Below are 14180 nucleotides of genomic sequence, written 5' to 3'. Positions count from 1 at the left end.
AAAATATATCGAAAATACATAAGAATTCGAGGTTGCCATTCCTTCATGTGTTCACTTTTTAAATTCATCCGTAATCTTTTTCTCTTTATTTTAATGTTATTAAAATACATACCATTAAATTGAAATAATTGAAATTTTTATTATAAGTGCAAAACCGTATTTAGATAATAAAATCTAACTGCAATATTTGTTTAATCATAATTATCTAATGATGTGGCAGTCAACTCATATTATTGCATTCTTCTGGCAACTTGTTCGCCATTTTATTTCTTCCTGTATAGATAACTAAAGATTTTCTGACTTCAGTCAAAGCGATTTAAGATTTTATTTCATTTTTAAATAAATTGCGCAAAGCGAAGGAATTTTGTAAAAATGTCGGTAAAAGTTGAGACGCCCGAAGTTGAAACTGTAAGTTTAGTGGAGTCGCCAAAGAATACTAAAGCTCATGACGAAGTAAGTTTCACTTTTCAAATATGTATGCAGGTATTGATATTGTTTTAATGGAAAACTATTTTCAACTTTTCAGGAAGATATTTGTGAACTGGAACACCTGCGAAAACTATTTATAGGTGGTTTGGCGTCGCACACTACGGAAGAAAACTTAAAACAGTTTTATGGAAAATGGGGTACGGTAGTGGATGCTGTTGTTATGCGCGATCCAACAACAAAGCGTTCACGAGGTTTTGGATTTATTACTTATACTAAAGCATCTAGTGTAGATGAGGCGCAGAAAAATAGACCACACATAATTGATAGCAAGTAAGTACTCGCGTAACTAAACCAACTTAATAATTTTTATGACATTGTATGGCACTAAATAAGTATTATGTAAATTTTACGTTAATCATTTTTTTGTCACCCTTAGAACAGTAGATCCAAAACGAGCGCTCCCTCGCCCAGAACGTGAGACACGAGAAACAAACATTTCGGTTAAAAAACTTTTTGTTGGCGGACTTAAGGATAATCATGATGAAAAATGCCTGGAAGAATATTTCTCCAAGTTTGGAAATGTTATATCTGTAAAAATCCTTACAGATCGAACAACTGGAAAACGGCGCGGATTTGCTTTTATAGAATACGATGACTATGATTCTGTTGATAAGGCTATACGTAAGTTTTCGTTCTTAAAAACAATGAATAATAACTGAAAATTGATTTTTATAGTACAAAAGGCACATACCATTAAATATGTTGTTGTTGATGTTAAGAAATCTGTATATAAGCAAGAAAAGCAACAGGGAAACGAGGCTGGAACGGATGATGCAAGTGCCAATAATGGACAAAAATTAATACCAGGTGGGCAAAAACCTGCAAATTTCCGTCCTCCAGTGCCACAACAGCCAATGCCACCATACCAACAGGGACCACCTGCACCATACCCTCAAGGAGCACCATACAATTATTGGGGACCACCGCAACATCCGCCACCACCGCAATATGGTCCATATCCGCAACCGCCAGCTCCGGCTAATGGCTGGAATGCACCATACGCCTGGAATAGTTGGAATGCCGGACCACCACCACCGCAAGTTGGTGCACCGCCGGCCAATTGGTATCCCAATCAATGGCAATCGAATAATGCGGCACCAGGTCCACAGCCGCCAAATGGACCTGCACCAGTTGGCGGTTGGAATGCTCCACCAGTAGGTGGACCTCCACCACCACAATGTCCACCAGCAAACTTTGGTAATGGTTATCAGCAAAACTATGCTGCTGGTCCTACCAAGCATAACCAACCCAACACAAATCGTATGCATCCTTACGGCCCACCACAAAATTCCAATTACGGTAATAATTTTACATTTTCCTTACACCATATATAGTTATAAATAAATTTGGTAATTTTTAGCCAATGGAAACCAACAACCACCACCCCAAGGCTATAATGGTTATGGCGCAGTTAAGCCACCTGCTGCATCAGCACCGCCAAAAAATGGCCCACCTGCAGGGCCGCCAGTCAACACGGCAGCCCAAATGGCCAATAAGTTCAGACGTTGAAGATCTTCGTATCACTACGCTGATGCAATATAAGGTAATTGTGTGGTGGGAAATTGCACTTATTCATATTTATTTAATAAATCGCTACCTAAACTTGATACTACTAAGCCTTCTTAGATGTAGTTTTAAGATATTTTTTGGAGTGTTGCTAATATTAACGCTTTTATTTATAATTGGAACTGAGATATGGCCAAATATTTATTTATACTCTTAAATATTTTAAATATCAGATCCCTACATAAAAACACCCCATTTTTGATTTCATAGACTATATATGTATTTGCGCCTAATGCTTTTGGCTTCTACAAAGGCTAAATGAAAATTATAATATTTACTTACATTATTTTTGTGTACAAATTTAATATGTAAAATATTTAACTTCTGATTTAATTCTCTTTAATTTAGGTATAATACAACAAGCTCAATATAGAAGAAATGCTTAATTATAAATCACAGAAGGGCTTACCTGTTTTGTCTATCACACTAAATAGGTCATTGCATTAAAAGGACAATTATTTTACGTTTAAGTAATATATGTGTACTTTAGAAATATACATATCCTTATGCATATAGGCAATATGTTGAAATAATTCTCTAAGTAGTGTTACTTATATTGTTAGAGCTCTTAATTAATTGCCTTAATATATACATAGATGTTTTGAAAATCTTGTAATTATATGCCAACAATTTACCCTTTCGAAAGACATATGTATATATATATATGTAAAATTTATAAGTTCAGAAGTTTACGTTGTACTATTTATAATCAAAATATACACATTCATTAAGTCTCGTAATATATATATGCAATTGTTTGGCAAAGTCAATAGATATACATATGCTAAATATCAATATTTATATATATTAAGACATTAATAATTTCACAAAGTAGTAAGTTTAGTCTAACGAATGGGATTATCAACTTGGGTATATTTATGCGAGAATTGAAATAATACTATTGTACTGACTTATATATATCTATGTATATTAACGAGGATCAAAAATGACTTAGTGGCTAATGTACAAATGTACCGCTGATAAATTTTTTATGGAAAACGTTGTATGTCATATACATATACTATGTATGTATTTTAAAGATGGAATACGTTTATATTCATAGTTATTAATTGGATTACAAATAGCAAAACAATTTTACAAAACACACATTGATTTTGGTGTGTCCTACCAAAAAGTACACATAATTTTATAATAGTTTATACAATTAGCGTATCACAACAATATAGTTAAAACAAGCACGAAGCTAATTTCTCTATGTATTTGCAACAAACAACAAACATAGCATATGTATGTTATTAGTTATGTATAACAAATAAAGTAAATTTAATTTAATATAACGCAATTCTCATACAATTATTTTATTATATGTATAATTCGTAAATATTTACTGCGTGCAGGTAAAGACAACTAAGTACACCGATATCGAGAATAAGTCATAAATAACTATTTGCTAAACACTAAGCCACCTATTTTATGTTTAATAATTCTTGTCTTCTGCATGCTATATACTATTTTATCTCATTTTATGGATCGAGAGGCGACTGCATAAGTTTCAGCAACACCAAAGTCAAGAAGTCGACGATGTGCTGAATAACACGCTAGAAATGGAATTTACACTTTATTAGGTTAGCTTCTGTATATCCGAAAGCTACTGCGCGTATACTGGGGTAAGTTTTGTCCAGCATTTCAACAATTCATGATATGAAAATGTACACATGTACGAAATAATGAAATAAAAGTACTCCAAAAAAATCTAATACGAGTAGTTTTTAAATTTTAAAAGCGTGGAGGGTTGTGCTAAAAAAACAGAAAGAAGTTTACTTTGTTAACGCCAAATCTATAATAACCTCAACAATTACAAAATATTTCATACAAGAACTTTATTCTAATCGGTCAGTTTGTGTGACAGCTATATGCTATAGTAGTCCGATCTCAACAATTTGGTTTGAGATAGTAGCCTTACCTTGGCCAATAATCTATGGCAATTTTTGTTTAAATATATCTTATTAAATGAAAAAGTTTTTCATACAAGACTAAATTTTTATCGTTGAGTTTGTGTGGCAGCTATAAGCTATAGTGATCCGATATCGACGGTTCCGACAAATAAACAGCTTCTTAGGAAGAAAAGAAGGTATGCGCAATTTCAGATGAATATCTCACAAATTCTGGGGCTATTTTGCGTATATATAGGCGGACATGGCTAAGTCATGGCTCAACCCGTCATGCTGATCATTCCTATGCAATTTATAAGGGATCTCCGACATTTCCAATCCTTTAGCAAACCTATTATACTCTGTTCAGGGCATAAAAATAATGGCCAAACGTAGTTCCATCGTCTCTCATCAGTAATGAGTTAAAAACCATTCAGCACTTTATGCTTTGCTGGCATTTTTAGTTTTGTAGAACATTTGCGGTGCCGCATACATACACTGCGGAGAGTAGATGCTTGTAGCTCATGACAAGTGCAATCTGCGCCAGCATCTCCGTATATAACGGTTGTATACACTCACACTTTAAAGCGCTAAACGTTTGCAGTGAGGAAAATTCTGTTTATTTCCTATAATTCCACAACTGTGCCTGGAATTTGTGTATACGAACAGTCGGAGGCACTTTCGGCTTGGTGGCACACATATACATATATGTGGCACAGATTATTTTCATTGTCCGATCAGTAAGTCAGTTGTTTGGTGGTGCTCGAGGCGTTTAGATCGTTTTGTTGAAAGAAACTAACTATTAGAAATCTTAAAAAAAGGCAGCGCTATATTCCATTGCACTTTTATTGCGTTTCTTCTCGACAATTTATTTTTAGCAGTCATGTAAGTAAATGAAATAGTTACTTGTGGATGTATGTATGTATGTGCATAAATAAAACATGGAGAACTTGCAATTGTTTTAACTAGAACATCCTTTTTGATTATTAGCGCTTTAATTTTTATTTTTGTGTGTGTGCGTTTGTGTGAAATGAGATTAAACAGCGTCGTGCAATTTGCTGCGTTTCGGTGTGATGCAGATTCTGCATTCGCGCGCTTTATGTATTTTGAATCTGCAGATCTACTTCAAGTGCAGTGGAATATCGTTATAAAAAAAATGAAAACAATGTTCTTGAAAAAGTAGCTTAAAAAAAAAAAAATTAACCGAAGGAAATGTAAAACAAAACAAACCTTCATACATATGTATAAGTACATACATATGTAACTCTGCCAAAATTTTTTAATTCTATATAATTCATATAGCGGGGTTTCACTGTATGTGCATGCATGTATTTGCATATGCATAATTTTCTGTATGTAGGCATCAGTTACTTATGTGGTCATCGGTGCATAAATTCTTTTATATGCAAGCCTACACCGACAATGCATTGCATTGTAGTGAAATCATCGTTCAAAAAGGATTGAATTTCACTACCAAGAAGACATGTCATTGCGTATTTCAACAATGTGGACAAATTAACCGTAAAAAAACAAATAGAAAAGTAATTAAAAAAATCAAAAATGCACTCCAAAAACTAACCGTTTCAAAAACTGTTAGATCGCTAGGTTTCCTCGGACAAAAAAAGTAGTTTTTCAACAATTTTTTGTTCACATAAAAATTTAAATATTTTATTAGCATTTTTTATTGTTACAAACATACACTATTAATACAAAAATTCTGAAATTTTTGAAAAAAAAATATGTATACATATATTATCACCCCATTTCCGGTAATCATAAGATGCGTCTGCGTTGGCAGGTTAACTCCTTACGGAATCATTTAAATTGTGAAAATGCGTGTTTTAGATAAAACTTTAACTTAGATCTTTGACGAAGGAAAAAAAAACTGAAAATTGTATTTTTGTCAGACATTTCGCGACATTTTTTTTTTGCAAAGAGTTATAATCGAAAAAAAAAATTCTTCGACTAAGTTTTTAAGAACTGTAACTCAAAGAACTGTGTAAAATTTCATTAATATTGAGTAGTTCTCGACTATCACAGTTTCGAGAAAAACGCGTTTAAAGATTTGAGTGACTAAAAAAGTGGGACAACGGTCTTTAAAGTACAGTGTGTCTAAATAATCAATAGATCCATATTTTGAATATGGCTCAAGTCGTATAGACAGCGAAGGAAAGAGCGAGGAAATCGGGGACAATTACTGTCGGGCCCGAAGTACTGTTGTTGTTGTTATAACGATTTCTCAATCCCCGTTAGGATGGTAAAGGTTATCTGTGTTGTCGTCGACGTCATCTAACGAGAGGCCCATGAAACGTGCTGTTTCAACGGGGTCGGACCAAAGGGAAAAGGGTGTTAGATGAATAGGGTTGGTCTGGGTTGGTTGAGCCAAATTCCCAATTCCAATTCCCACGACAGCCGGTTCTACGCATCGGAATTGACTCGGATTTCATCCGACCAAGGGCTGTCATTTCGGCGATCTAACCCTGTTTGGATCGACCCAAAGTACTCACAGAGCTCGGTGCTTCGCAGCAATGTTTTGCAGATTTTTTCTCCAACAATTTACTACAATTATCACTGGTAGCCGGTTTTCTTCGTGAAATCTCCGATTTTTTGAATTTTTTAGAAGACATTTTATTTAATGGATAACTCAAAATAATGAACATTTACTTAAATAATCACCAAAAACTATTAAATTATCTTTATCCCAAAGCCGATATCCAGAAGGACTTGCGAAAATAAATGTCTGACTGAGAGGAAGATTTTAACACTTATCCAAAACAAAAATATTGTAACTAGAAATGTATGTATAATAGTAATGATACATATGATAATCATTGAAGAATTAGTCAAAATTTTGATGTTTGTCAAAAAGACTTTTTTTGTGAAAAATTTTAAGAATTAGAGTCGCGCAAGAATATTAATTATTGTCAAAAATCTTATTCCTTTAGAAGGATTAGATAATTTGTCATCGAGGTCATCCAATGGCAGGCCCGTGGTTACCAGGGCATATATTAGATATGTCAGGGTCGAATCTGGATAAGTAGGACCTGCTACAGTATCCAGAACGAAGCTGCGCAATAGTAACTCTCGATTTTCGCGGCAACAGAGTCGGATCAGCTTATAATTTTCGAGGAATATTCTAAAATAAATATATGTATTTACATTCAATATAACAAAAAAATAGACTTTTTGAAATTTACAAGCGAATATAACTCCTTAAGTTAAGGCCTGTTCAAACACAATTTTTTTTCTAAAATATTCAAACAAACTAATGCTTGTCTTAAGTAATTACCGATCAAAAGTAGCTGGATCATCAAAATAACAGGCATTGGTCGAATAATACCGCCAATTCTGGTAGCATAGAATAGCTGCTGTAAAGAGAGTCTAAAAAGTAAACATCAAAACAGTCGAATATTTTAGTTCCTGCTTTCTCAAAAGCTTTAAATATACCGTTTTTGATTGATAAATATTTTCGACACGTAATTTAATTTTTTGTTTAGTTAATCCAATGCTTAAAATGTTCTGATGCCTGAGTGTTAATGGCTATAGATCTTATTATATTTGAGATGGTTCCTGCCACCTAAAATAGAGTTAAAGACGTTGCTTTTGACTTTCCTAAAGCTCTTTAATAGCAGTAAAGGGTATATACTTATGTATAAATTTGATTTAATAAATTGATGGCAAATTCATTAATATTTTTTGTGTGCTTACACATACATACTATTTATGTATTTATGTATGTACGTATATAGGCGCAGTTGTATGTATATATAAATTTAAAACTACAAAGTGTTTTCATTACTTTGACATTTATTTATTCTGGAGAGCTCGGCTGTTATTGTATGGTCCATAAACCTAAATATGCATCCGTATAAAATCGAAAGAAATTGGCACGTTCGCACATACACACACTTACCAAGGCCAATAATTCAATATGTGAGCGATTTGTTGTTATAATATTAATATTTTTGCATGCATAGTATATATGGCAGTGTATATAAAATATCTGATGTACATATGTAGTTATATTCCATAAGTGCTAGCATATGTTGTCCATGTGAGCGTCGTAGGCGAATTATATCAATTAAAGCTGCATGAAAACAGAGAAACTGTAGAAAACCGCACATGGACAAATCAAAAATCATGAAAAGAGCGCCAACCAACGTTGTTTCTATGAACTTATACATATGTATACATATATCACTGGAACATATACATATATGTTCTTATATGCTTGTGAGCTCATATATGTATGTGTATGTGTATGAAATATAAACACATAAAATGGACCGTCTGCAGTATCGATCGCTTTCAATTAATTCAGCAAGCAAATGTAATAATTTCGACTGCAAAGAGAAAAAGTAAAGGATGAAGCAGTTTCAGTGTATAATTATACATACATACATACATACATATGTATATGTGATATATTGTATTTTGCAAGATTTCATATTCAACGCTGAAGTCAGTTGGTAAACCGGAAACACCATTAGGCTATATTGTATGTTCAGAGCTACATACATACTCCTATGTGTGTGTATGTGTGTAGGTACATGTAACTAGTTACCAGATGCAGTTCGGGGCCACGTGGTAGATTTCAAATTTCCTGCTGAAAAAGCTGAAGTAATTACAGATGAAATTCCCTTTTTAGCATTATGGTCTATGAAATCAATCTAAGAATTTCATTTAAATTCCAATATTCATAGAAATAACTGAAATATATGTATGTAGTACAACACTCTTATATTCAATTCAAACCGCTTTCGGCCGCATTTCTACATGCGAGAGTTTGAATAAAGGTTATGTTAGGTTAGGTTAGGTTAGTCTGGTAGGCCAATGAGCCACGCATAGACCAGTTTTGGGCCTTTGCGATAACAGAGGAGTTTAGTTACTACATCCATGAGGAGTAGTCATTTTATAGAATGCCTGCGCTTGACGCGAATTTTAGCAGACTTTATGACCTTGCTATCGATACCTCTTCCAGTGTATCATACCGTGACCGCGGATATTTACAGCGTAGTCTTGCCAATGCGGGACAAGCGCACAAGAGCTGCTCCACTGTTTCCCTGGTGCGTTGCTCTAGAAATTTTTTGCAGACTTCTCGATCTGTCAGCCTCAGTCATTATACCGATCATGCTCTTACAGTCTCTTCTATCTACTGCCAATAGGAATTTTGTGAACTTCCGATCTACCGTTTTGCACATGACCTTTGCCGTACACCGTTCTTGGCAATCTCGTTAACTATTTCATTGCCCTCGATGCCTTTGTGACCTGGTACACAGTAGAAGAGAAGTTGCTTGCTTCTGACAACACTTTCTACTGCTGCCCTTTATGGCTCTTATGCCTAACTTTTGACAGTATACTCCATCCTCCATTTTAGAGCCATCCGTATAAAAGTTTAGAGTGGAGCGCGCAGCTAAAATATCTTTACGCCAACCATATTATTATATGTTCATTTTGAACCTTCTTTCGAGTTTAAAAGCAGAATCATATTAATCGTTGTTTGCCAAACCGCCATTACCCACCGAACTATGCCCGAAGGTTCTATATGTAAATTCCCCTGCAGCCAGTATTTGTCCCGCCAATTTTGCTGCGATTTTCAGCGAAAAGGTCTATAGGTCGCAGGCTTGGTACTAGTAGAGCCGCCGTTGAAGTTGTTCTTAAAGCTACCGTTATGCACAGCTCAGCGAGCCTCTGACCTCTTTCCATTAGCTTCCGGTAGGAGGATTTCCGTATGCCTGTCTACCATACTGCTGCACCGTGCAGAATTGGTCTTATAATAACTATGTAGCTCCAGTTTGGGTAAAGAGAAAGAGATTCATTGAATTTAGCACCTATTGATAGCATGTCTCGAAAAAAATAAATTGTTTCGAATCGACGACACAAGTGTTTAGAGCGTAATTGAAATTTTTTAAAAATAAAAGAAATGAGATGGTTTTAAATGATCAATAGTACAGTGTTATTCTTTGTATATAAACTTTATACGTTCGTTTATTTATTTACACTCATGCGCCTGCTTGCTTGTCTTGGCATAATTACGAATATGCGGCGCTTTGAAACACAAACGGAAGTTGGTGATAAGTCGAGGCGATAAGTCAGCACTCGCTGATTGAAGAAGAAGAGGTTGGTGTGTTTTCACACCAGCAATATTTTAATTAAATGTCTGTGTAAATTTATTAACATTGCAAAATGGAATCACTATACATACATACAATTACTCAAAGCTGATATTGCTAAGTTGGTCACACCTGAAAGAACTTTACATTGTTTTCAAACCGTCCTCACATAGAATTTGGTAGCATCCTAACTAGTTTCAAGCACTATACTATTCCTTAATTACGCAGTCACCATATTCCTAAGAGTAAAGCTTTGGTTATACATATCTTAAACTCTTTTAACTTCAGTTTTCCAGTCTGTTTTCAGCCAAACCAGCTTAAAACAAGAAAAAACGTTCGGTTGCATCGAAGCTTTAATAACCTTCACAGGTACATACATATTTTATTACAAAACTCTGATTCGTCAAGTTAAAAAGCTTCCAATAAAATAACTGGATTTTGATCGATTAGTTTGTATGACAGCTTTAGGTTTTAGTGATCCGACCTGAAAAGTCGATTCGGAGATTGTATTGTTGTCTTGAACAAAAATTTTTACCAAATTTCATGGAGATATCTTGTCGAATAAAAAAAGTTTTCCTTACAAGGGTTGGGCTTTAAGCGATCAGTTTGTATGGCAGCTTTAGGTTTTAGTGATTCGATCTGCACAAGTTATTCAGTGAATGTAGTGTTGCTTCGAATCGTAGATAATTTCGTCTATCTTCGAACCAGCTCTTGTAAACTCAGCTAGTACCGCGTAAGTCCTATGGGCAATAATCCGTGCGGAATTTAGTGAAATATAACCGATCAGGTTGTATAGTAGTATGTTACGGTGCGGTTCCGACAAATGCGCAGCTTCTTAGGCGGAAAACGTCATGTTGAAACTATTTTGCGTATCAATGCAATCGGTCATGACTAAATCAACTATATATGTATATACTTCGTAAGGTCTCCGATTTTTCCATTTGGGTGTAACTAACCTCGTGCCAAATATAATATACCCTGTTCTGGGTATAATTAGAGTAATATATGGTATATACAAAACTAGTATTCAGACTTCTTTTTGTGAAATGGACGAAAAAATAAAGCAAGCGGTCGGCATGACGCCACATTCCTCCCTCTTTTTTATTCAAGGCTCAATGTTACACGAATTTAATTATTATTCCGTTGTTTTTGATAACTCATATCACTATTTGTACATATATAAAATCGCCAATAAAGCCCATTTGGTGACTTATGTCTAAGCTTACTAAAAATATAAATTAAAGCAGCTCGGAAGACTGATAGCGCTAGAAAAGAATTGAAGAAAAAAGTCACAATCGCTGGACGAGGTCATCCCCCAACATAACAACAAACGCACGAAACCTTTGCGACGCCTGTGTACTTGTTGTTGTTTTTTACAAACTCGGCTTATCTGCTCGCCTTATTTCTAGCGCTGTCACAATTCAAACCCACTCTCACAGCATTTTAGACGAATTTTTCGAATAAACTCAGTTCAGCAGCGCAACGAGAAGGTTCACATTTTGTATTTTTTTGTTTCAGCTGTGACGAGACGCAGACTCAGCTTACGCAACCATGAAGTTGCTACTACTGCTTTTGGCAGGCTTGCTCTGCACGATGCAAGTATTTGCCGATGATTTGGACGAATTCAATTTGGATGATTTGATCGAGGAAGACTTCGACGAGAGTGCAGAGGAGTTGTTGCGCCAATTCGAGCAAAAGAATTCGGTAAATACGATGGGATAAAAAGAAATTTACCACTCAACACAAAGACATGTTTTTGATTATAGAACAAGGACTTGGAACGTGAAAACGAGATCGCTGCTCAACTGGCAGCTGAGGCCGTAGATCAACAGAACAACATTTTGAATCCGGTCGTTGAAAGTACGTTACTGCTCTGTCTATATTTGTTTTTGTTTTAAAGGAGTTCGTATTTACATACATACTTTTAATCTAGTCGATCCATGTGAGAAGATGCATTGCGGTGCCGGTCGTGTGTGCCAAGTGCATGGCACTGAAGCCAAATGTGTATGCATACCCGAGTGTCCAGAGGAGCCGGAAGCACGTCGTCACGTTTGCACCAATCGTAACGAAACCTGGCTCTCGGATTGCGCTGTCTATCGTCAGAGATGTCTTTGTGCCACCAATGCACCCGGCTGCTTGAACCCCGAAAATAGTCACGTTCACATCGACTACTACGGTCCTTGCCACGAACACAAAACTTGCTCGGAGGAGGACATGAAGGACTTCCCGCGTCGCATGCGCGATTGGCTTTTCAATGTGATGCGTGATTTGGCCGAACGTGACGAACTCACCGAACATTACATGCAAATGGAATTGGAAGCTGAGACGAATATGACTCGTCGTTGGGCCAACGCTGCCGTTTGGAAATGGTGTGATTTAGATGGTGATACTGACCGCTCGGTATCGCGTCACGAGCTTTTCCCCATCCGTGCACCATTGGTCAGCCTGGAGCAATGTATTGCACCATTCTTAGAGTCATGTGACTCGAATAAAGATCATCGCATCACTTTGATAGAATGGGGCGCTTGCTTGGAATTAGATGAGGTGAATATCGAAGTGTTGACCAATGAGTACTGCCAATCAATCACTAATTATACTTTTTTCATTGCAGACCGATTTGAATGAGCGTTGTGACGACATTCACAGAAGCACCCCGCAATTGCTTGGCTAAATGTCGTTGAATTCGTAAAAAATCCAGCAACCTTCTATTTTATGCAGCATATCTGTAAAGTGCTTATAAATTACGTGCCTATAATATTTAGTGTATAAAATCTTCCAGTTCTTGCTGAAATATCTGCATTATGAGATTTTAGCTTAAAATAATAATAAATTTTTTAAATGTTGTCACAAGTATACTTACATATATAGGTGCCCAAGCCGAAGACAATATGTTGGGTAAGTAAAAAAGGTACTTTTTAGTAACCAGTTAGCTGGTCCCAATTCCATTAAGATCTCTTACTTAGGGACGGAAATGTTTTCTCAAATGTCAGGCGGTGACATTCTCACAATTTCTTATTTTTCTTCTTTATTGGCGTAGACAACGCTTACGCGGTTATAGCCGAGTTTACAACTGCGTACCAGTCGTTCTTCCTTTTCGCTGTTTGGCGCCAATTGGAGATTCCAAGTGTAGCCAAGTCTTTTTTTCCTTTTCCTTTGCTTCTCCTGGCGGTTACTACGTCGAATACTCTCAGAGCTGGAGTGTTTTCATCCATTCGGACAACATGACCTTGCGAAAGTAGCCGCTGTCTCTTAATTCACTGAACTATGTGTCTCATATCAAATAGCTCATCGTTCTATCGAATGCGATATTCGCTATGGCCAATGCGCAAAAGACCATAAATCTTCCGCAGAACCTTTCTCTTGAAAAGTCGTAACATCGACTCATCAGATGTTGTCATCGTCCATGCCTCTGCACCAGATAGCAGGACGTGAATAATGAGTGACTTATAGAATTTGGTTTTTGTTCGTCGAGAGAGTACTTAGGAAGAAGATTACAGATTTCTATCTTAATAAAACTCAGACTCCACTTTTAACCATTTAGGTTAGACAAACTGTGTGATATTTTAATGATATTAAGTCGAAAAGTTTTCTTAAAAATTATTAGGTTTAGCGCTGAATATGTTGTGAATTTGTACAAACCTCGGTCTAAACTTCATATTCCTAATATAAAAAAATTTCGATCCTCTGGTTGACACATCTCACATATAATATAACTAATCACATATAACACATACAACTATGTAAGTTTACGGCCTATAATAAGGGGTGATCCATTTCGAGGTTCCCTACTTTTTTAAAGAAGAAACACAGAAACTTCAAATTTAATCTGAAATGTTTATTATCATTCGAAAGAACATTCTTTGGCATTTATTTTTAGAAGATTACCTATCTACGTCTCAGATGGTTCATCCGTTGAGCCGAAATTTCGATAACTCGTTCGATTATTTCGATTGGGAACTAGCGAATAGGCCTAAATCGAAGAGGGATTCGCCGCATAGATCTTGGACTTTGCATATCCCTACAGGAAAAACTCTAAAGATGTGATATCACCAGCCCAAAACGTGAAATTAGAAATTGCGTGATGCGATGTGTGGGAAATGGAGCCGACTTGTTGAAGCCA

The 14180-nt window shown here is 35.9% G+C and overlaps 2 protein-coding genes across 3 annotated transcripts; both read left to right on the top strand.

Annotated features, from left to right (window-relative positions):
• Window positions 1-261: 261 nt before the first annotated feature.
• LOC126759944 (ribonucleoprotein RB97D) lies at window positions 262-3773 on the top strand. Of its 2 annotated transcripts, none has more exons than XM_050475205.1 (6): window positions 262-453; window positions 527-759; window positions 866-1110; window positions 1165-1788; window positions 1850-2032; window positions 3554-3773. In XM_050475205.1, exons 1-5 carry the CDS (start codon window positions 373-375, stop codon window positions 1996-1998), a joined length of 1332 nt encoding a protein of 443 aa, XP_050331162.1. In that variant the 5' UTR covers window positions 262-372; the 3' UTR covers window positions 1999-2032; window positions 3554-3773. The 2 variants fall into 2 exon arrangements, with proteins under 2 accessions (XP_050331162.1, XP_050331152.1); XM_050475195.1 differs by having other exon boundaries at window positions 2404-3773.
• A 909-nt stretch (window positions 3774-4682) lies between these two features.
• Window positions 4683-12903, top strand: LOC126759961 (SPARC). The gene is made up of 5 exons (XM_050475246.1): window positions 4683-4832; window positions 11579-11764; window positions 11827-11920; window positions 11994-12604; window positions 12672-12903. The coding sequence occupies exons 2-5, from the start codon at window positions 11612-11614 to the stop codon at window positions 12729-12731; spliced, it is 918 nt and encodes a 305-aa protein (XP_050331203.1). The 5' UTR covers window positions 4683-4832; window positions 11579-11611; the 3' UTR covers window positions 12732-12903.
• Window positions 12904-14180: the final 1277 nt, after the last annotated feature.

Source organism: Bactrocera neohumeralis, chromosome 2 (genome assembly GCF_024586455.1).
Source record: "Bactrocera neohumeralis isolate Rockhampton chromosome 2, APGP_CSIRO_Bneo_wtdbg2-racon-allhic-juicebox.fasta_v2, whole genome shotgun sequence".
Classification (NCBI taxonomy): Eukaryota; Metazoa; Arthropoda; class Insecta; order Diptera; family Tephritidae; genus Bactrocera; species Bactrocera neohumeralis.
This window is presented reverse-complemented; position numbering and strand designations above follow the sequence as displayed.

Excerpts from the sequence above, each read along its gene's own strand:
- LOC126759944 (XM_050475205.1), top strand. The coding sequence starts at position 373 with ATGTCGGTAAAAGTTGAGACGCCCGAAGTTGAAACTGTAAGTTTAGTG. Across the intron at positions 760-865 it reads CCACACATAATTGATAGCAA|AACAGTAGATCCAAAACGAG; the intron begins GTAAGTACTCGC and ends TGTCACCCTTAG. Across the intron at positions 1,789-1,849 it reads ACCACAAAATTCCAATTACG|CCAATGGAAACCAACAACCA; the intron begins GTAATAATTTTA and ends GGTAATTTTTAG.
- LOC126759961 (XM_050475246.1), top strand. The coding sequence starts at position 11,612 with ATGAAGTTGCTACTACTGCTTTTGGCAGGCTTGCTCTGCACGATGCAA. Across the intron at positions 11,765-11,826 it reads AATTCGAGCAAAAGAATTCG|AACAAGGACTTGGAACGTGA; the intron begins GTAAATACGATG and ends TTTTGATTATAG. Across the intron at positions 11,921-11,993 it reads TTTGAATCCGGTCGTTGAAA|TCGATCCATGTGAGAAGATG; the intron begins GTACGTTACTGC and ends CTTTTAATCTAG.